Source organism: Amborella trichopoda, chromosome 13 (genome assembly GCF_054954075.1).
Source record: "Amborella trichopoda isolate Santa Cruz 75 chromosome 13, AtrichopodaSantaCruz75HAP2 v2.0, whole genome shotgun sequence".
NCBI lineage: Eukaryota > Viridiplantae > Streptophyta > Magnoliopsida > Amborellales > Amborellaceae > Amborella > Amborella trichopoda.
This window is the reverse complement of record NC_142348.1, coordinates 3,951,959-3,975,451: the sequence shown is the minus strand read 5'-3', so window position 1 is coordinate 3,975,451 and position 23,493 is coordinate 3,951,959. Positions and strand designations below refer to the sequence as shown.

Below are 23,493 nucleotides of genomic sequence, written 5' to 3'. Positions count from 1 at the left end.
CATGCGAAAGATGACGTAAAGTCCTTTCCTTTGATAAAGCAAATCAAGGTGCAAATGATAATCAAATTATCCATAAACTAGTGGGCAAACTTTTTATACTTCCCCAAATGTATAAAGGAAAAAGTTTATATAGAGCGTAAACAATCAAATTAGAGCCGACCTCAAAAATTTAATTGGAAGAGGTTGTTTTGATGCCCAAATATCCTCAAATTAATCATCTCGACATCAAGATGCATAGACATGAGAAAACAAATGGATTTTAAGTTTTGGAAATAGTGGATCTTGTAATGCATCTTTTGGCCGTCAATTTTTAAGATTTTCAAGTGTTCATAGATCTGCTTGATCTTAAACTAGCTTTAAATTTATAATTAGAGATAAACATATATTTTAAGACTATCACAAAGATTTCCAACATTGAAACCACATTTCTCGATACTATTTGGAGGTGCGCTTTACTTTGATTGTTTAGAGCCCCAGCTCTATACAAACTGTACCCATGTATAAAATATACTTCCTACTATCCAACCGCCATTCTAAATGGATGATTGAGATGACCTTAATCACAATGTCACGCTTCTACACTATTATAATTTTAATGTTTTTTCTACAAAACATTTTAACATCAATTTTTTGGGTGTCCACTCCTCTCTTAAACTTGAACCTGTAAAACATATAAAAACAAACGAGCAATGATTTCATGCAATGGTTGCATCATAATATAATGCAACGACCTTCAAAAACCATGTTATGGCCATTTGTTTGATCCAAAATTTGAAATATACATTCTTTTCATTCTAATGAACAATCAAAGAAAAGAAAAAAAATGAAAACACAACCTAGAAAGTATTTGTTTAGCTCAATTAATATAGGCCGTTCATTTTGGTGAGATGCTTAGATCTAGGCCTTAGAAGGATTTTTTCATTTTGCAATCTTTTTGGATGACTTTATTATCATTAGATGAACAATGTTAAAAAAGGAAAAAACGACTGTGAGTTTATAAAAGCTAAGATCTTGAAATTCACCAAATGAATGGTCTCTATTCGTTTTTTTGGATTGATAATTGAGATGAAGAGAGTATGTGTGCCAAATTTTGGGTCATATAAATAACATAAACATGATTTTTTAGAAATGTCGTTGCATTATAGTATGATGCAACTGTTGCATGAAATCATTGCTCAAAACAATATTATCAATAAAAAATTGAGCAAAATACCTCAAAAAGTTTTAGAGGTATTTTGATGATTATATTTTATCGAAAATACTTTTAATATTTATTTTAGATGCACCTCATTGAAATTGTGGCATGTACCACTTTTTATATTCATATAATTGTTAAAAATAAAAAATAAAATACTTAGAAGTCTCGGATCTAAATAAAATGGTTAGATCAAAATTGGACCGCTCATTGAGGGGAGTATATATCTTCCATATAGTAAGGTAAGCGTAGAAACCTTTCCCTCAATTAATGGGGTCATAGATATGAGAGGCTCTTAAAGCCATTACACGTACATCAATTTTATGGAGCTAAAGAGAGGATCACACTATCTACTTGTTCCCTCTAATAAATCTGAAGATAAGGTAATTTTAGGACCCAAGATTTTGGGGACGTAACCTCTTGAGTCAAAAATAAAATAAAATAAAATTAAAAAAAAAGAAAAGAAAAGAAAAGAAAGAAAGAAAGAAGGAAGGAAAGAGGAGAAAAAAAAGAAAAAGAGAAAAAAAAAAGAAGAAAAAGAAGAGGAGGCAGAAGAAAAGAGCAAAAAAAAGAAAAAAGAAATGCAACGTGCCTAAGAAAAATAATGTTCCCAGGTCGAACAAGGAACATCCAGTTTTGGAGGGAAAGATGTAACAGTTGAAGAACTTGAAATTTAGTTTTACATTTGAAGATAGTCATATGATACTTCTTAGTTAGATCCAAACATTTAATTATAAAGAAAACCAAAAAATATCTCTTTTGCCCGAGGGAGTTTATGTACAGTGCAATCCCAGGGGATCATGCTATAGAGGATGGTAACGGAGAGGGGTCGCCACACGATCGTGGTCAATGCCATTTCGAGGGTCCCACATAATTTTTTCTAGGAAAATTGTTGCATGTGGGTCCAACCCGTATTTTTAGATATGCGATTCGGAAAGCGTAAAGCATGAATTTAAAAAACGGATGCAAGTTGGTGCTCTATCTAAAAACAATGGAACTGTCCAAATGTTTTGTTATTAAAACTATTATTTATGGTTTTTTAAAATTTATTCATTTTTTTCATATTCATGATCTCCATATTAGATTACATGTTTTTCAAAATTAAATCCAAAAATCCATCTACAAAATAGTTTTATTAATTAATAGGCCGGCATTTTGCATATACGGGCTAGGGTGCATAGAAACCGGGTCCTTTTCTCTATCACCATCCATTTATTTTATAGACGGTGACAACACTATAAGGGCCGAAATTTGTATGATCCGTTGGATTATGCTATTGGTCCTTAAATATTTGCAATTTTTACTCGAGTAAAAGAACAATGCTCCTGCAGAATCACACTATCCAGTATACACGCTTCAGGCAGGCACGACAGTTTCCTCATCTCTTATCTACGTTATATATCCATTGCCGCTCCCCCCTCTCTCTCTAAGTTTCAAACGCCCACTCTCTCTCTAGATGGGTTCGGTGCAGCTCCACTATGCTTCCCCCACTTTCTCTCTCCTCACCCAACCACCCATATTCCCAACTTCCAGAAAACCTCTCTCTCTAAAACCCCACATCAGAAAACCCATTCAATTCTCCTCATCCACTTCCAGCAACGAAATCTCACTAGCAAAATGTGATTTACTGGGATTAATCTCAGACCAAGAGAGAGGAATCAAAACAGAGGGAAATGTTTCAAAGAGATCAGAAATCATCAGAGCAATTGAAGCATTGGGTTTTCATGGACGAAACATGGTTACCACAAATGATTCTCTCTCTGATACATGGCGCATGCTGTGGACTACAGAGAAAGAGCAATTGTTCATTATACGCTATGCTTATCTCTTTGGAACAAAGGCTGGAGATGTGTTGCAAGTGATAGATTTGGAGAATTCATTTCTCAACAATGTCATTACATTTCCACCTTCTGGGGTGTTCTTTGTAAGGTCGGATCTCAAGGTTGCTTCTCCTCAGAGAGTGAATTTCAGGTATGAAATCTTTTATCTTATATGGGTCTCTCTCTCTCTCTCTCTCTCAAATGCCCTATCTAGTTTTTTGTTTTTTTGTTTAATAATTTCTCTCTAGTTTTTTGTGTATTTGTTTGTATTGGTATGAGTTGCTTTATGACCCAATTTCATATTGACGTTTTTTGTTTTTGTTTCTGTTTTTGAATAGGTTTACAATCATATTGATGTTTTTTATGCTCATAGATTGAAATTAAGATGAAATTACTTGTCTTCCATGCTCTTTCTCTCTCTTTCTCATACACTTCCGCTCTCTCTCTCTAAAACACTCCCTAGCTCTGTATTTCTGTTTTCGGGTACTGCTTTTATGCTATGAAAGCAAAATTTCTCTTTTAATTGAACTTAGGCAATGCTTTTGGTTATAGTCTTTGTTGGAGTATTTAAAGACTATTTTTTCGTTGTTTTTGTGTGTGGGTCTTCGTAATTTACAGTTAAGCCGGAAGTCTTTTAATTGTTATTGTTTGATTGGGTGTCAATTTAGTAATTTGTTGATTTTTTTAAGTTCGATTGAATTTCATAGAATGCCGATTTGTTCTGGTAAGCTGTGGGGGAAGATGGAAACCTTTCAGTTGCCAATTTCGATTTTTCTTCTATCTGTTTCTCATCATTTGATTGTTCGAACTGGTTGCAGATTTACGGGTGCAGTTCTGCGAGGTGCTAATTGGGAATTCCCTTTGCCACCTTTTGGACAAGGGTGGTGAGAAATCCTCTCTCTCTCTCTCTCTCCTTCTCGCTCTCTCTTTGTTTTTTTGAGAAATATGCCACAAGGTCTGCTTTTCTAGTCTCAGCTGCAACTTTTTATGGGCAGAAAAATTGATATAGCCTTGAATTGATTTATCAAAACACAAGGGCTATCCTTTACTGAACTTTAACTCATTGCCTTGCCTTATTTAAATTACAGCATTGCAATTTCATGTTCGTTGCAATGTTGTTAAAATTTAATTCTCTCTTCAAACGGTAGAATCCATATCTGTGAAACTGTTGCATAAAAGCTATGCGTCCTTTGAGGCTGGCATTTCCTCCCAAGAGTGGGTGATTCCTGTTCAGAACTTGTTTCCTCTGTTCTTTCCCTAGTGTTTTTCTCTACTTCCATTACTAGGCCAAGTTAAACAAGGTCCACCTAAGCAATCTTATATGCTTCCATTCTACTTTTAAAGTTTCCTATAACTGCACATTATCCTAACTTATGGATCTTCTTGCGCTACCAAATCACTCATTATGACAGCATTTCATGATCTTCATCACACTCTCTAAATGCCGCCATTATTTATTTTCCTTTTTGTCCGCACCAGTCTTAGATTTTAGGGGCTGATGGATGCACTATCGCCACTTTTTTTAATGATGTTTTCTCTAATTTTACTGTTTGTTGAAGCCATAACAGATTGGAATGCTCATTTTCTTTTGCTGTAATGAATAAGCCTTTAGTTGCTTGACCTGCAATTCCATCTATGCAGGTTTGAATCCATTTATTTGGATGATGATATTCGAGTTGTAAAGGATATCCGTGGAGATTACTTAGTTGTTGATCGTGCTCCCTATAACTGGAAAGAATGAAAATGTTTATAAAGGTAGGATTCATGGTCTCCTTGTTCTTTTTTTTTATTCTTTTTATTTTTAAGTGTTAAAAAAAAAAACATTGAGGTCAAAATTACAACCAGTGGAATATACAAAGAGATGTATGGTTTCCTTGTTTATGTTCTATCCTTTTCGTACTATTTTTGTTTGTACTTTTGATAAATGTGAAAGCTTGATGGTTCCATTGTTGTTGGTAACCACAACATGTTTTCCACTTACTATTTTTCTTTAACTGATATAAATTCATAAATGAATTATATCATCTAATATGTATGGCTTTCACATGTTTCCCATTCTACACGTGCAATAACTAATCATCAAGGTTTTGTTGGGAATACCTGAGCATACTTTTTCCTTCCATTTTCTTCTATTTACAATTGTTGATTGGTTCTCTTGTTGCAATATAATCTATAGCATATTTCTCATGCCTCGATTGCTTGACATTCTCCATGATCAAGGGTTGATTGGCTCTGAAAGACGTCTCATCTAGACATTCTTGTGAATTACTTTCATTTTTCATCTATTTGGACTTGAAATGACACTATAGCCAAGCAGTGAGTGTACTGTTGGTCATTTTTCGAAAGAGACACGAAACATTTTGTCAGGTTTGCAGCCCTGCACTAGCATTATCCATATATATTTACAATTTCTTGCGAAGCACATTTGCAGACAGAATCTATGCGGTTCATTAGCATTCATTTCATGAACTATGGATTCTATGCGTTCCTACTTGATTATGGGCAGTACATGTTTCAAGTATAGATCAAAGCAGAAGCTTGTTGTGTTAAGTTGCATAGATGCATTATGAAATGCAGAGAGGTATAGGGTGGTAAATAGCAGAGGTTGTTTCACCTTCCTTGGGCTACGAAGTTGATTGGTAGGCTTGGGATATGTAGGTAGTAAGGCATGAGAATAGTTGCTTCTATGTAGTTGTTATCTACAGCTTGTTTGTTGCACATTCCTTTCTTAATTAGACTGATATTTTGACCATGTCAATTTTTTGAATCGTTGATGCGCATTCACTACTGAGGGCTCAAAAATACCTTTCGGATAGGGTGCAAGGAGCATCATGGAGTGGCTGGTCTAATCTTCTGGTTATGAACCTATTAAAGTTGTTATGGATCTTGATCTTTCTTTTTTTTTGTTTTGGTAGAAATAGTTGTTACGGATCCTGATCATATCAAGTCTTCATTTATTAGGTACAAATGACAAAACAGCTCTAAAATGACAAACTTGTCCCATGCCTCAACATTAAATGGTCAACATATGTCATAGTGGTTTTTGGCTAAAGCTTATGAAGAAATAGTTGCTTTTTGCAAATGGTTTTTTAGTCATTCTTTGAAACTAACAAGATCCATAAATTGGGGATGCAAATAAGATATATATGGTATCAAACCATGTTTAACTAGTCTTCATATGCTTTGTTTTTAGAATTGGAAGGATTCACGAGGCAATCCCTCCTCATCAGATTCAATGAGTGGGGTTTGGTTTTGAATTTTGACAATGCAGGGGGCAACAACCTCTCATAAAGTCTTACTTTCCCTTGCTTTGAAATGTTGAGGTAAATTTTGGATTGCTTTGAAATGTTGAGGTAAATTTTGGAGAGTAAGTTCTTTTTCAAGGACATAGTATCAGTGATTATTCTAAGAACTGCACAAACTATTTTAAATATTTTGTTAGAATATTGCTTAAAATATTGAGTTATTTTCAGGCACAATCATCCTAAATTTCACCGCAAACCATTTTGCATCAATAAAATTACATTGTAAAAATCTCAAGATTCCTAATGGATGTTGTTATTTTGTTAGAATACTTCTTAAAATATTGAATTATTTTCAGGCAAAACCATCCTAAATGTCACTGCAAACCATTTCACATCAATAATATTCCAAAGTAAAAATCTCAAGATTCCTACTTGTAATCTGTAATTAAATTTTCTATGTTTGTAAGTTCATCAAAACTTTTAATAATTCACCTTCCATGTTATGCAAACCATGATATTCTTGCATTATTGATTTTAGGGAAATTGATCAAAATAAACATAAGATATCAACTATTCAGCATTTAACCGATTGCTTTTTATTAAGTTTAAAATGCCCATCAAAACACACTTATCCTTGAGTTTGAATAGTTGAAAAGGGTAATTTTGAAAAGTTATGTGTATTTTGATAAATTTTCCTTGATTTATTCATCCCACTTTTCCAATGGTTTCGCAACATTTTACAGCTGTTTTGGTCACTTCATTTTTTTTTCCAACCAGGATTGGTAGGATAGTTTAAGAGAGGTCAGTATTGGTTTGTCTAACTCCATAATGGAAACAAATGCCCTTTCAGAACTTATAAAACCCGAGATGGTGGTCTGAAGAAATCTTAAAGAAGTGATTTTAATCTCAGGAGCCATGGGAGCACAGATACCCTCAATGAAATTAAGATGACGATAATGTTGGTGGTTCAACTTTTGCAAGATGACTGCTAAATTCTTTTTACATTGTGGCCAAACAGCCTAGGATGGCCTGATTCTCTTTCTTGACTTGTGTCAGCTGCAACTAGCTACAAAGGGCATATCAAGGAATTGTCAAATTTGTAGGGTATTTTGGATATTTGTGATATAATCCTGGTTTTAAATAGAAGTACCTTCATGGGCCTCCACAGATGGTTGGTACATGGTAGTTTGCATACCAGCTAGAACCCTTTTTTGCTAAGACTTTATTCCTCCCAGCAGAAATTACAATCGTGCCCCTCCATCTTTGAGAACCTTCCATTATGCCCTGAAATAATTTATTATCAGAAACACCTCATTATGCATGTATGCATACAGAAATCAGCCATGATGCGCTTTCATGTTTCTTATTTTCTTGAACTGCTTGGAGCTAATCTATTGAAACAGCAGTTTTCTCCAGAAGCAACCAAGATACATGCATGTTTATGAGGGTCATTTTGGTCATTTCACTATATTTTTGAGGGCCCCATCTTGCTCCACTCCTAATTGGGAAAATGACTGAATTCTCAACTCCTACAAAAATTCAGAGGACCCAATGTTTTTTGGTCATTGGGTTGGAGGGAGCCTATGTTTGCATATGGAGGCATGCTCTTGATGGATCAGCATCATCCCTCTACCATATGTTGTATGTGCGGTGATGTTGGTTTCCATGACCAACTCTTCCTCTGCACCAGGTGTCTTGCTCGATATCAGCATTCGTAAGTTCATTTTCATATTAATCATCATCGTCACCATCTTCACCATCTTCACCATCACTGCGGTTATTATCTCATCTACCTTTGTCTTGATCACCAGCACTACCACCGTCATTTCTGGCACTCTTCATGACCATAATTGTATCATCATGACCACACCACTATGACACAACTATTACCAAATGCTTGGTTTGTAATTGCAGGGTTGGTTAACGATCCCGATCGTAGTGCCATCATCATCACCGTATCCATAGGCCTCATGATCATTGCTAGTGCGACTAACACCACCTCTAAAACTATCATCATCATATTCACACCATCCAACCCATGAAACTGTTTTCATGTTAACTTGAACTTATCATCGTCTTCATGGTCACCATTATCTGTGAAACCCTTCTCACTACCACCTACATAACTTTTTCCTTGCATTTTCTGTATTTATCAGGATTTTGGAGAAAAATTCTGTCATTTGTATTCCATTTGCCATTTTGACAATAAATTCATGTCATCTCTCTCTCTCTCTCTCAAGCTATCTTTCCTGTGATAATATAAATTTTGATGAATATATGATCTTTAGGTATTGTAGTAACTATTATGGTGAACCAGAGGCATCAGGAGTTTGCGACTGGTGCCTAAGTGAAGAGAGAGGCAGAGATTACAAGTTGCATTGCCGGAAAATGGCCAGGAAAGAAGCCAGAATATCTGTTTCTGGCCATGAGGTGAAGCAAGAGGATGAGTATGCACATGATAAGAAGAAGAATGGGGGGGCAATGTCTTCTACAAGGTCCAACAATCGTCGATACAAGCTTCTCAAGGATGTCCTTTGTTGATCTTGACAAGATTATCCATGTAACCAGGTCTTAGCCACCTTTCATACCCAAGAGAGAGAGAGAGAGAGCCTGCTGTTTGTTAAGAGTAAAGTTGAGAGTAAGAGCATGCTTTGTTAAGAATAAAATTGAGAGAGAGAGAGAGAGAGAGAGAGAGAGAGAGAGAGAGAGAGAGAGAGATGCTTTGGGTTGGTGGCAGAGAGAAAGAGAGAGAGAGAGAGGGGCATGCTTTGGGTTGGTGGCAAATGGTCAGGGTCATGAGTGATGAAATTTTCTTTGTTCCTTTTTTTGGTCTGTTGTGAATTTATTAAATGCTGGAAATATTTGTGTTCATTGTGCAGATAGGAAACAGATATTTAATGTGTTCCACTTCCAAAACAGTGGGTATCTTTGACCACTCGACTCAAGAGCAAGAGTCCTTTCTCAGCAGAATGTGAAGTTTTTTTCAGTTTTTCATGTATGTATTCTCAGGCCTTCAGGATCACTCACTTGTTCATATATCTGTAATTTCTTAGATAAGATTTTCTCATTAACCAGGTTTTCCTTGGGCATTTTAAGCTTTTGTTTTTTTAATGGGAAATTTATCAAAATGCACCTAAGAAAAATTATTTATTATTTTACCATATCTTTCTGGTTTAATTTAAAAAATCCTATCAATATAGATATGATCATGAGTTGGAATAATTGAAAGAAGGTAATTAAATAGTTGATAAGTTCAGTGTATTTTCCATAAATCTCCATTTTCTAACTTAAGAGTTTACATAATTTGGGAGTAGAGAAGGTGACTATAATCCAATTGACCTAGGACAAATCATGATCCCTTCGTTCATCACCATTCATTTTCTGAAACAGATAGTACGAGATTGGGGCCCACTACTGGATTCATCCACTGATCTGATGGGTCCCACACTCTCTCAATTATCATAAAAGGGAAAGGATGATTCAGTGAATGCATGCATGTGCATATTCATGCATCCACATAAAGTAAATGCAGGGGCATCCATGCATGATGACCTGGGCATGTGCATGCACATGCATGATGGTTCATGCATAGGGTCATGTGCAAATCAGTGCTCTGTATAGCTCGATTATGTCGGTGAACTGTTTATGTACATTGTGATGCATCCACATTTCACATCCCTGTTTCGAGACTCGGCTGGGATGACTCAGACTCGGCCTAGTAACTGGGCCTCACCTTATAGGCGATGCAAATTTGCCTTGAGTACACTGTACATGTGTTATTAATATGTTATATGTAATAATGTGCCAATTTTTAACATGAACATTCAAATAACGTAGAGGATTCGAATGTAGAACCTCGTTACAAAGGGGTATTCTAAGAGCTACTACAAAGGGGTATTCTAAGAGTTACTGCTTTAATCAACATGCCAACATAATTTCTTTGTATATATATATATATATATATATATATATATATATATATATATATATATGTCTATTCCTATATTGCCTTTTTAAAAAATAGAAAACGAAAATTGAAAATGAGCGGGGTCGAGGATTTAAACCCAAATCATCCCACATAGAGGAACCTTGAGGGTTGGAGACCTGATCATCAAGTCGTTTAATGCTCAATGTCATAAAATCGAAGGCTATAATATTTAAATTAATTTTTGCTCTTGAGTTTGTATTTTTTTTTAAACTTGAATTGTACTCGGGCGAGTTATTCGGACTCCCCTGAGTAACTCGGCTCGGGCAAGGGCCAAGTACTTTGGCCGAGTCAATTTTTTTAACATTGTTTCCCATATATGCACGTCAGTGTTTAACAACTCGAACTGGCATGTCGAACCACTCACCAATAGGTTCCGAGTCAGATTTGGCTGACTCAGGCAGCTGGCTGGGCTTACACTCAGTTTCTTTGTAAGATAAAAAACAAAAATGTATGAAGTTATTGCATTTTTGTTGTTTAAAAGGTTTAAACGAGGATTAGGATTCTCAGATCAATATAAAACAATGTTTTAGTGTATTTAAAACTAATAAAATATAATTACGAGGTGAATTGGTTTCAGCGAGGGAGTCAGACATGTCACCCACTGGTTCCAGTTCAAACCAGGAATATGGGCTAAGATCAATTTAAAACAATATTTTTATTACCTTGAGACTCTAAAATATGATTATGGGGTAAATTGAGCTGAACCCAAATTGTCGGGGAAAAGGTTTTGATGATGATGAGTCAAAATTGGCCGATCCGATTTATAAAATCCTTGATGTACTGTCTCTACACCCTAAAACTATTGTTGTTACTGGGGAGAGAGATCCCTTAAAACTAGGGAGAGATCCCTTAAAAAAAAAAAAAAAAAAAAAGCATTGTCAAAAGAGAAAAGAAAAGAGATCTTTTAAAAAAGAAAGAAGTTTATACAGATCCGAGGCTCTAAACCATCAAATTAGAGCCAACCACAAAAGTTTCACTAGAAGAAGTTGTTTTGATGCTCACATATTCTCAAATTGATCATCTTGACATCAAGATGCATGACCATGAGAAAAAAAATGGATTTCAAGTTTTGGAAAGAGTGCATCGTGTAATGCGTTTTTGGACCATCAATTTTCAAGATTTTCATGTTTTTATAGATCTGCTCGATCTACGTTATTTTTGAAGCTTTAAATTTTATAATTAAAAAGAAACATATATTTTAAGGCTATCATAAAGATTTTCAATATTGAAACCACACGACACGTGTGTTTTACTTTGATTGTTTAGAGCGCCTTGGCTCCATACAAACCGCTCGAAAATAATTAAAATTTTGAAATGAAAAGTTTGTTCAAAGGCATGAAATAAAATTGTCACAATGGAAATAACGGATGTCTATGCTAACGGCCTCCATCAATGAGGTTATAGACAGGTAAAATGCGTGTCAGTTGGTAAGAAAAGGCCTGTTAAATGAGTAACGGCTGTTATTTTCAAAAAAAGGAAAAAAATCATTTAAAATGAGTATATCTTTGACATATTTCGTGTCTATTTTTTTCATTATTTTCGTGTCTATTTTTTTCAATTTTTTTTTGTTGGGTTTTCCGTTCGTGTTTCCCCATTTTTTATTCCATTTTTTGTTATTTGGGTAAATATTTCCTTTTTCTTTTTGTGTGTTTAAATATTGATTTTCTCAATATATGACTCATTGATTGCGTTTTGCATATGTGGCAACCTTATTTGCCTTATCTATAAATACAACGTTATGATGTTAGTGGGTCGGTGTAGATTTGTCACATTTTTAAATTAATATATATAAAAAAAGAAAATTTCGTATAGAATCCTAATTCTTTATATTATTTTTGGTAGACCTTTTTTTTGTTTTTCATTCAAGCCGCATAAAGAAATCCGTAAAGATTTCACTGTACCTCCTCATCTTTTATCTCCATCTTTTATTGACTTTTGATCATAAAAATTAGCCTCAACAAATCTTTTTATACGCTTTCATCCCAAAAACTTTTTTAACTTTTTTTTTCTTCCAACCATTAAAAAAGTTATTGGATTGAAATGATATAAAAAGATTTGTTGAGGCTAATTTTTATGATCAAAAGTCAATAAACAAGGGAGATAAAAGATGAGGGGATATATTGAAATCTTTAGGGGTTTTCTTCTACCGTTTGAAAGAAAAACGGAAGGAAGACCTATATGAAATAATACGAGGAATTAAGGTTCTATACGAAATTTTTCCACAAAAAAACTCATATTTTTTGATAGTGTTAAATCTACACCTTTCAAATAAGATGGGTTATGTAGACTACTTCATGTTTTACAAGTAAGTTTGCAACCTTATATAAACTTTTTACTTAGCAAACCGGGGAATAATAATACGTTGGCAAAAAAAAAAAAAACCTGTGTTTAAATCTATTTTTGGTACTAGAGGCCAAAAATTAGGGTAAAAATTTGGACCACCAAAGATTGGGTAAGTTAAGAAATTATGAAATTTCAAATTTAGTTAGAAAATGGAGCAAAAAACTTGGATATGTATATATGACTGAAGTTACAATTTGCATTGAGGCATGCAATGCAATCATTTTATTGCAATAATACAATATAATCAAATAATTTCATGCTATGGCTTGGTAGCATTTAAAGTCCTACTTCATGATTTTTTTTGTCTAAATTTTCAATATACACAACATTATATGCGTCCTTCGTTATTATAAGGCAAAATATATAATTCTATTAGGTACAGACGATAAAACAATAACACTAGATAACAATGAGACCATTTACTTTTGATACAAGGAGGTCACAATTATACTTAGCAAGTCTCCATTTAAAACACGATTTTTTAAAAAACTCGTGAATTTTTTTAAATCCATTAAGAACTCCGAGTTTTCCAAATGATCTTCAAAGACTTGCGTTTTTTAAATATTATTTTCCCAAAAAAAACTTCTTCAAAAAATCTTCTTCCCTATAACTTCATTTCTTTTTTGATTTAGTACCTTCGAGTTCTCGTTTAGAGACAAGTGCATTAAAGTAGGGGTAAATTAAGAATCTTTACTTAATAAAAATTTTCATAAAAGTTTTTACCAATATGTTTCCAAAAAACCATGCAACAGATTCTCCAAAGACAATATATCAAAACAATTGTATACCTCAAAATAATAGTTAGAGTTGAAAGAAGAGTAACCCAATGAAAAAAAAAATTTCTCTAAAAACAAAGTCTTCATAAAATGTAAGAGAGAGATTCAATGAACTAAAAAATTTGGCAGCTAGGAATTCATGGGAACTTCAAATATTTGGACTTGCTTAAGCATTTCGTTGCTTACCTTCTGCATGTAAAAGTTTGATTAATTTCAATCACCGTTTCAACTTTTTCTATTTAATTAGTGTATACGACATAGTAATTTGGATGGACAACTATTTTACATTTTGGATTTTTGTGTTTTAGTTAACTGCAATCTTATACGCAAGGTTATTTATTGTTTTTTTCTTCAAATAATAATCCCATAACTTGGGCTACTATTCATGTTGATTGTTAATATAGTTCTTGTGTTTAGTATTGCTGTAGTTATTTTATTGTGTGCTCTCAATAAATCTATCATATTTTTGTGTCGTGACAACAAAATAAACATTATTGTTGTATTTATTGAAAGTTTAGATAAAAAATTGGCAGGTATTATTGTGATGATATAATGTATGGATATAGAATATAATACAATGGTTTTGATGTATTCTTACAATAACCACAACTCATAATCTCACATTTTATTATTTTTATATATCTGATTTTTTCGCCCTGTTTTTTTGAGTCGAATATGAAATATTCACGATTCTCTAACTTACCTAATTTTTTACAATCCATATTTTTTACCCGATTTTTTACATCCAACTTTTTGGAGCAAAACCGATTTATCAACAATATTTTGGTTTGCCCATATATTATTATTCTCCGACTTGCTAACTATAGCCATAACTAAGTTATTATCATTTAGATTTGAAATTGGGTGGTTAAGGATGTGTCATTATTTGGATACAGAGTTCAAAACAAAATTTCTTGAATGTTATGATGCACTTTCATTTTTTAGATTTCACATTCAATGGTTGAAAATGATAGATCTCCTGTACCAAAAATAAATGGTCTCATTATTTACAATCCCATAACAATAACAACAATTCAAAGCATAGGATCATTGTAAGGACAAAAAAAAAAAGATCCTAAGAATTAGATTGCAATCGACAAAAACTAAATGAGTAATAATATTCTATTCAAATTGTTGTGTTGTGTGCACTACCTAACAAACAAATAACCCAAAAAGGTGAAATTTAATCAAATTTATTCGTACCAGGCGAAAATAACAAAGCATTATTTGTTCTAGTAATACGTTCAAACAATGATTTAAAACCAGGTGATTTGGACGGGGAATCACTTATCATTGGAAATCAACCAAGATTGATCCGGCCTTCTTTTTTGATTCCTTTCTTTTAAAAAAAACTTATTTAGTGTTTTCTTACTCCTCCATGAATCCCATCCCATAAACCTCTATTTTTATTTTATTTTATTTTAATATTTTTGTGGATCACCGATTTAGACTGATCTAGACTGCTAATTTGGTGATCCAACACAGGTGGATGATCCAGCTAATAGACCCAGATTTTGAAAAACCATGTGTAAGCAAGCCTGCATATTGGAACCCCAATCCTAGTTCAATTCCTAGTCATCTAAATCTTCAAATATTTGTTTTTTTTACCAATATGAATAAACTTTATTAATGAAAGGAAATTACATTGATGAAATAACATCAACAGCGAAAAAAACATCCCTTTTTGCGAGAGTGTCAACTAAATCATTAGACACACTATACATATGATGAAAGGAATTCCTCAAAGACTCCACCAAGTCTAAGACTTGAAGCCAAACCGACAAGGCACTCTTTGTTCTCTCTTTTCCTCTTAGCAATGATGATGTTTTTGGTTTAGACCCAGTCATCTAAAAGGTAGTGATCTCATGCAACGGTTGTATCATTTCTTTTTAGCAATGATGATGTTCTTGTTTAGACCCAATCATCTAAAAGGTAGTGATCTCATGCAACGGTTGTATCATAATATAATGCAATAGTTGTATATTCAAATGTACTATCACTTCCTCTTAGAAACAATAATATTCATGGTTCATATAAAATGAAGGTTTTTCGTTAGTGACTCTTCTTGTATATTATTTTTTTTTATTTTCTTTTGTTTTGTTTTGGAGGAGTAGGGTAATGGGTGAATATCCCCTTTCTTCTTTTTTTTTTTTTTTTTTCTTGGAGATTTTTTTGTTTGGGTTGGAATATATTGGTGACTTATTTTGTGGGATACAATTGTTTTAATACATTTTGGGAATATGTTAGTGAGAGTTTTTGTTTAAATTGATATTTTGGATTTAACCTCATTTGTAGTAAGTCTATGTTTCAAATTAATGTAGAAATAAGTAAAAAAAAAAAATAATAATCAGAATTTTGAATGAAAAGTACATAAAGTCTTATTATAAAAAAAATGTGCAGTTTGTATAGAGCCTAGGCTCTAAACAATCAAATTAGATCCTACCTTCAAATAGTGTCGAAAAATACGGTTTCAATACTGAAAATCTTTGTGATAGCCTTAACATATATTTTTATCTTTATTTATAAAGTTTAAATATTAAAAAATAGTGTAGATCGACAGATCTATGAAAACTTGAAAATCTTAAAAACTGACGGTCGAAAAATGTGTTACATAATACACCATTTTCAAAACTTGAAATCTATTTTTTTCTCATGTCCATGCATATTGATGTCGAGATGATCAATTTGAAGATATTTGGGCATCAAAACAACCTCTTCTAGTAAAATTTTTTAGGTAGGCTTTAATTTGATTGTTTAGAGCCTCGGCTCTATATAAGCTTTTTCCTTACAAAAAAGATAAAATGCATGGTCATATCTTTTAATTTTTATTTTTATTTATTTTTAAGATTTTTGAAAACCTCGGAGTGTTTTTACATATTTTGAAAACTAAAAACTTATTTGAAAACTCGAGTTTTAAGGAGGGACTTGTTAGATATTAAAAAAATAGAAATGGTTTTCACATGCTAATTGTTCTTAAATATTCTATTATAATATTTAGCTTATCTGGAAACTATAAGACAAAAATTAAAAAACTTTGATAGAACATAAAATTGGAAAACATGAAATATAAATACAAAAATAGCGATAAAAAAGAAATATTTAAAATTTTAAGATAAAAATAATGAGTAAATGATCTTATAGGACCCTCCCCCATCCATGTGTGTAGGATCCTAAAGGATAGCCATTAAATTTGACATGGATCTTTAGAAAAGTTATCACATGTGATCCTTTGAGGTCCTACACATATAGGTGGGGGAGGGTCCTATATGATCCTTTCTCAAAAAAATTTGATGTTAATTAGATTTAAAAATATTTTAAAAATCGAGTTTAGTATTTAAAAATAAAAATACTAATAGTAGTTTAAATACTACAAAACAAAATTGAATGTCTTAACATGAAATACACAAATATTAATTTTTATTGAAAATAGATATTTTAAATTTATTTTTCATCCAATCTCTGAGCGTGAGCATCGTGCAACTCATGGATCTATGTTAAGATAAGTCAGCTATGGGTATCATCAATTTTAGGGACAATATCTCTGTACATTTTATTTTTGGCTATTATTTATCAAGAAACCTAAAACTTTACTATTTCTTGAGCATAAAGTCTTCATCTTTTCTATCTTTTACCCCTGGACCCCTTTGACCATACATTATTGACCTAGACATTTTGTAAAATGACTCCATCTCTCAAAGCTATGTATCTTTCTCCTCTCTATAAAAACTCCACGTATCTCTCTCTATATGAAAACTCCGTATCTCTCTCCTTGCTCTCTCTATAAAAACTCCATCTCTCACCTCTCTCATTCTCTCTAAGATCTACAGTGGGAGTTCCTCCTCGCCAATAGAACCCCTAGCGGACCCAAGTCCACAAGGCAAGTGATCCTCTTCAACCTCATTCCTCAACATCTTCCTCCCTCTCAAATTTTGATTGGTTCTCTTTTTCTTGACCTTGATGGAACTGTGTGATTTTGTAGCTTCAAACTCATGTAAGAAGAGGAAGTACAAGGGAATGAGACAGAGGCCATGGGGAAATGGGCAGCTGAGATTTGAGACCTGCACAAAGCCATAAGGGTATGGTTGGCACTTTCAAGACACCGGAGGAGGCGGCCAGGGCTTATGATGCAAAGGCTATGGAGTACAGAGGAGCTCGTGCTAAGCTCAATTTCCCCCATGACGCTATACTGCTTTACTAGGCAGCGTCGCCTATCCCTCGAGCTCCTGAGAAATTCAATTATCAATTCAAAAGCCAGCCTTACCAAGTGCATCAACAAAGTACTGAATTAGGTGTCTTTTTGAATGCTAGAGAGAAAGAGGGGATGAGAGAGGTGAGAGACGGAGTTTTAAGAGAGAGGAGAGAGATACTCAAGTTGGAGAGAGATCCCGATAACGTCATTTTACAAAATGTTTAGGTCAATAATGTATGGTCAAAGAAGTCTAGGGGATAGGAAGATAACAAAGATAGAGACTTTATGCCGCAAGAAATAGTTTAAATTCGTGGGTCTCTTGAGAAATGGTAACCAAAAATAAGGGGTACGAAGATATTTTCTCTTAATTTTAGAACTCGATTTCTATGCGGCGAAGCCTGCACATGTAGAAATGTGGGCCTCTTAATAAATCTATTTTTGAGATGGATTTTAGGACTTAATTTTTAAGGGTATGTAATCTCTAACATAGAGATCATGAATATGAGCAAATAAATAAACTTAAAAAACTAGAAATAACAATTCTAGTAAGAAAACATTTGGACCATTAGTTTCCATTATTATTAGATAGAACACCTACTTGCATCCATCTTTAAGATGGATGCTTTACACTTTCTGAATTGCATGTGTAGAAATGCGGTCTTACCCGCATGAAACAATTTTCCTTAATTTTAACACTTCTTTAGTTCTTAAATATCCTAACAACCCCTCTTCTCTACCTTTCCCTCCTTTCTGGTGTTTAAAAAGTCGGATTTGAATTTTGACTTGCTAACGGTCCGACCTTAAGGAGTCGTTTGGATCCTAGGGTAAACAATACAACACGTTTGGCAACTTTTTGGATACATGATCATGTTTTCTATAACAAAACAAGAGGGCCAAAACATGGTCATACAAACCAAGAAAAAAATTGAGTTATTCAAAATATTGTTTTATGTAAGCATGAAAGAAGGAATACAGCTTTTTTTTTTTGGACAAATGTTACTACTTTTATTAGCTCTACGAAAAGAAAATTGCATTATCAGATCTAACAAGAGAAAGTTAAAGAGTGCCCCCCTTAGACAACTCATCAGCAACCGAATTAGCTTCTCGGTAAACATGTGAGAAGGTAATTGTGAGGGGAGCAGCCAGATCCAAAATGCGTAACCACAGAGAACGAAGGTTCCAAAGAAATCGTTGCCCCTTATTGCACCACTTAATGACATTTAGAGAACCCCCCTCAATCCAACATATCTCCCCACAATTTCGTTCCCTGAAAATCTTCAGAAGACCATGGTAAAGTGAACACATCTCAACGTAGTTTGTAGTTGCACATCCGATTGGCCCTGCAAAGGAAAAGAGAGTATTGCCACAACAATCCCTCACCACTCCACCAATATCAGCTATTCCAGAATTGCCCAATGAATTGCCATCAAAATTAAGTTTAAAGGTACCAGAAGAGGGGGTTACCCAGTTTAACTTTGGCCGGCTATTAAAGAACCAAGAAGAAAGAGATTGCCCAAATTAGCCAAAACATCAATCTTTGATAAACCCCAGCCTTCTTTAGAAATGGATAGGCACGACGAGATAGACAATTTGATTGACTGAATCAAATAATCTAAGGAAAGAGAAATTCTTTCAAAAGTCCACCTGTTTCTTTCTTTCCATATTTCTCATAAAATCATCCTTTTTGCTATACAATATAACTTCTTTCCATATTTCCCATAAAATCACCCCTTTTGCTATACACAATAGCGTTTGACCAACCTTTGGCACTAGAGCTGTCCACTTTATTACGTACAATTACTTATGCCAAACTATCCACACAAATTAGAGAGAGAAATCGCCTCAAATTTTAAGTTTTAGAGAGATAAAATATCTTTAAATTTTAAAAAGAGAAACTATATCAAATTTTAGAGAGAGAAACTACTAAATTTTTTTAGAGAGATGAGCTATCTCAAAAATTTTAGAGAGAGAAAGTATATCAAATTTTAAGTTTTAGATAGAGAAAGTATCTCAAAATTTAAAAGAGAAAACCTATATCAAATTTTAGAGAGAGAAACTAGCCAAATTTTTTAGAGAGAAACTATCTTAAATTTCAAGTTTTAGAGAAAAAACAAATCTTAAAATTTTAGAGAGAGAAAATATATTATATTGTAGAGAGAGAAATTACATGAAATTTTGTAGAGAGGGAAACTATCTCAAATTTCAAGTTTTAGAGAGAGAAACTACATCAAATTTTAAGTTTTTGAGAGAAAGTATTGTAAACTTTTAGAGAGTGAAACTATATCAAATTTTTAAGGAAGGAATTACCTAAAATTTTTTAGAGAGAGAAATATCTGAAAATTTTTAGTGAGAGAAACTGTCTCAAAAATTCAAGTTTTTAAAAAAGGAAGTATCTTAAAATTTTAGAGATATATAGTATATCAAATTTTTGAGAGAGAGACTATCTAAAATTTTTTAGGGAGAAGAACTATCTTAAATTTCAAGTTCTAGAGAGAAAGTATCTTAAAACTTTAGGGAGAAAAAATACCAGAATTTTAGAGAGAGAAACTATATCAAAAATTTTAAAGGGAACTTATCTCAAATTTTAAGCTTGAGAGAGAGAAACTATATAAAATTTAGAGAGAGTAACTACCTAAATTTCTTTTAGAGAGTAACTATCTTAAATTTTTTAGAGAGAGAAACAACCTGAAACTTTTAGAGAGAGAACTATCTCAAATTTTTTAGAGAGGGATATTATATCAAATTTCAAGTTTTAGACAGGAAGTATCTTAAAATTTTGGAGAGTGAAACTATATCAAGTTTCAGAGGGAGAAATTACCTAAAAATATCTCAAAATTTTTAGAGAAGTTTAATCAAATTTTAAGTTTTAGAGAGGGAAAGTATTTTAAAGTTTAGTGAGAGAAACTATATCAAATTTTAGAAAGAGAAACTACCTTACAATTTTTTGAGATAGAAACTATATCAAAATTTTTAGAGAGAGAAATTTTTATCGATATGAATTTTCAAATGTTTAGAGAGAGAAACTATCTCAAAATATTTGGAGAGACACTATATCAAATTTAAAGTTTAAGACAGTTTTCTCTCTAAAAATGTTGAGATAGTTTCTCTTTCTAAAAGTTTTTAGGGAGCTTCTCTCTCTAAAATTTTGGCAAAAATTTTTATAATGAGAATTTTTTTTATATGTATTGTTGCATACCAAATATGTGTAATGTAATTTTCACATGAAAATATTTTGTACAAAAATGTTTCAAACCTACCAAGTGTGTCCTAAATAGTGTAAACTCAAGTTACGCAAATAGATGACCCAAACTAGGGATTTTTTATAACTTGGATATTATCTACAATCTATACGAACAATCATTTCTCAATAACCAGGTTTTAGCATAACCATGGTTTGCACAACCATGTTTTGATCCAAAACATGGTTTTGTTTACGTTAAGATCCAAACGAGCCGTAATTTCCTTTGATCTAACTTCGACTCGAGGAGCATGAGTCAGGTTAGACAATTTTTAATAAAAATATAAAAATGATTTTGGGAAAACCAGATGATTTTGGGAAAACCAGAGAGGTTTTTCATATCGAAATCGCTCAGTTCCCCATTCCAGACCAACTCGGACGATTCGGAGTTAAGTCGATGACTTTCAAATCACTGTTCAACCTTTTCATGGACACGAGGTGTACCGTAAAAGTAATCATACCATTTGCTTTAGAACCACAAAGAATAGGAGGATACACAAGACGATTTATTTCTCCTATGATTTTTATTTAGAAAAAGTTTATATAAATGCGAGGCTCTAGACAATTAAAATAAAGTGCACTTTAAAAATTCGTTAGAAGAAGTGTAAAATTCCTCAAATCGATCATCTGAACCTCAAGATGTATGGACATGACAAAAAAATGGATTTCAAGTATTGGAAATAGTGAATCTTGTATTGTATTTTTGGACCGTCAATTTTTAAAATTTTCAAATATTTATAGATCTGCTTGATTTACACTATTTTTTAAACTTTAAATTTTATAATTAGACATAAAAATAAATTTTCAGTCCATCACAAATATATCCAATATTGAAACAATATCTTTCAATACTATTTGAAGGCACACTTTATTTTGACGGTTTACAGCCTCAGCCTAAAAGAAATTGCGCCTTTTTAATTTTTGGAAATGATTTAAATGAATTTATTAAGATTTGAAAAATTATTGATCCGGATCGGAATCGTCCGTTTTAGGCTGGGTATCAACGTCTTCATTTTCAGACCGGCCAGTTTGAGCCGGTCCACCAATTCTTTGCCACATAACAGGAGAAAGAGCATTTTGTTCAATAAAAAGTATTGTGGTGGAGCCCTCCAACTTGACTTAGATAAGCACCTAAGTCAAGTTTATTTCATGAGCAACAATAGGCTACCAATCGTCACCCTTACACTTGGGTATCAAGGTCACCGTTTGTAGATCGTGTCCCTTAGAACCGGCCGGTTTGAACCGGTCCACTGATTTTTTTGCCACGGAGGTGGAGAGAGAACCTTTTTAATGAACCATAGTTTTTAAACATTTGTTTTTTGAGAACCTTTTTAATGAACCATAGTTTTTAAACATTTGTCAATAAAAAATATTGTGATGGAGCCCCCCAACTTCACTTACATAAGCACCAATCATCATGTTTACCTCATGAGCAACAATAGGCTACCTATGGTCACCCTTACCTTGTGGGCAACACTTTTTTATTAGCGATGTGGGATTCATACTTTTATGGTGTCATTTTCTCCTGCAATCTTCAGTTACAGGATATTGTTTACTAGCTTGTTTTCTCCAACCTCTACTTCTAAGTTAGACATCTTTTATTATATATCTACATTTCCATTAACTCTCTCTCTTGCTTCTACGCTTCCATGAACATCTCTCTCTCTCTTTCTGGGTCACAAATCCGATTTTAAGACTTGAAACATACAAAATCCGTACTAACAAGACAGTAAAAAACAATCAAATATAAGTTTTACCCGGTATTACAAAACCCAATTTTTACTCTCGACCAGTAAGGCACTTGTCGGAAATCCAACCCCGGTTTGTTTTGGTCTTGAATCTCTTGATAGCGATGCTTTAAAGTTTGAACTTTTGATTATTGCTTTTGTGTACCACAAAAAGAAAAAGGTAAAGGGGAGCAATGAGACTTGAATTTCCTTCTTTGCAAGAGCAAACTACATCTTCCTATTTACTTAAAAAAATGATATTTATACACAACCTATGTTGGTGATGGTGGCTTTGTGGTGAGGATCAATTGTCAAGAAAACATTGATTTTTTGGTTTGTTGCGTGAGTTCTCTCACCAGGAAAACTCTCTCTCTCTCTCTCTCTAAAATGGCTAAGACACGCAATTTCCCACTCAAATGAAAGCTTCTTGACTTCTCCAAACCAACCATTTATTTTTATTTAAGCCTTAAGAGAGAGAGAGAAACGTTTCAAGAGAGGTATGAAACTGCTGCTAAGTGAATGAAGAAACAGTCCCTTGCCCATACAACACGTTTTAAGACTAAAAGGAAGAAGAGAAAACCAGGAAACGGCAAAATCTCTTTCTCTCTCCTCCCCCCTACCAACTAATACTTCCACAATGTTTCTCTCTCTTGAAGAAAACGAGGAAATGGACACCTCTCTCTCTCTACCCTACCAACTGATAACTAATCAAGAGGAACTCTTTCTTGAAGATGAGGAAATGGCAAAATCTCTCTCTAAACAACCAATAACTAACCATCTTAAGTATCCAATCCAACCATCAATATTGATATTTACAAGAATGAATCATAGTTACTAAAAAGAATTTAAAGGGTGAAGAAAATAAAGAAATGACAGGACTCTCTCTCTAATCCTTTCTTTTTCTCTCTAATCAACTGACCAATAACTAACATATTGACAAAAAAAAAAAAGAAGTCATGGTACATCCTTCCC

General features: G+C 33.3%; 2 protein-coding genes across 3 annotated transcripts; both read left to right on the top strand.

Moving 5' to 3' along the window:
- Positions 1-2,575: 2,575 nt before the first annotated feature.
- LOC18428835 (Plastid-lipid associated protein PAP / fibrillin family protein) lies at positions 2,576-9,388 on the top strand. 2 transcript variants are annotated; one of them, XM_088856340.1, is made up of 5 exons: positions 2,576-3,166; positions 3,834-3,899; positions 4,657-4,770; positions 8,578-8,828; positions 9,140-9,388. In XM_088856340.1, exons 1-3 carry the CDS (start codon positions 2,652-2,654, stop codon positions 4,754-4,756), a joined length of 681 nt encoding a protein of 226 aa, XP_088712466.1. In that variant the 5' UTR covers positions 2,576-2,651; the 3' UTR covers positions 4,757-4,770; positions 8,578-8,828; positions 9,140-9,388. The 2 variants fall into 2 exon arrangements, with proteins under 2 accessions (XP_088712466.1, XP_088712464.1); XM_088856338.1 differs by having other exon boundaries at positions 8,549-8,828.
- On the top strand, positions 7,765-9,388 carry LOC110006788 (zinc ion-binding protein). The gene is made up of 3 exons (XM_088856341.1): positions 7,765-7,974; positions 8,549-8,828; positions 9,140-9,388. The coding sequence occupies exons 1-2, from the start codon at positions 7,844-7,846 to the stop codon at positions 8,799-8,801; spliced, it is 384 nt and encodes a 127-aa protein (XP_088712467.1). The 5' UTR covers positions 7,765-7,843; the 3' UTR covers positions 8,802-8,828; positions 9,140-9,388.
- Positions 9,389-23,493: the final 14,105 nt, after the last annotated feature.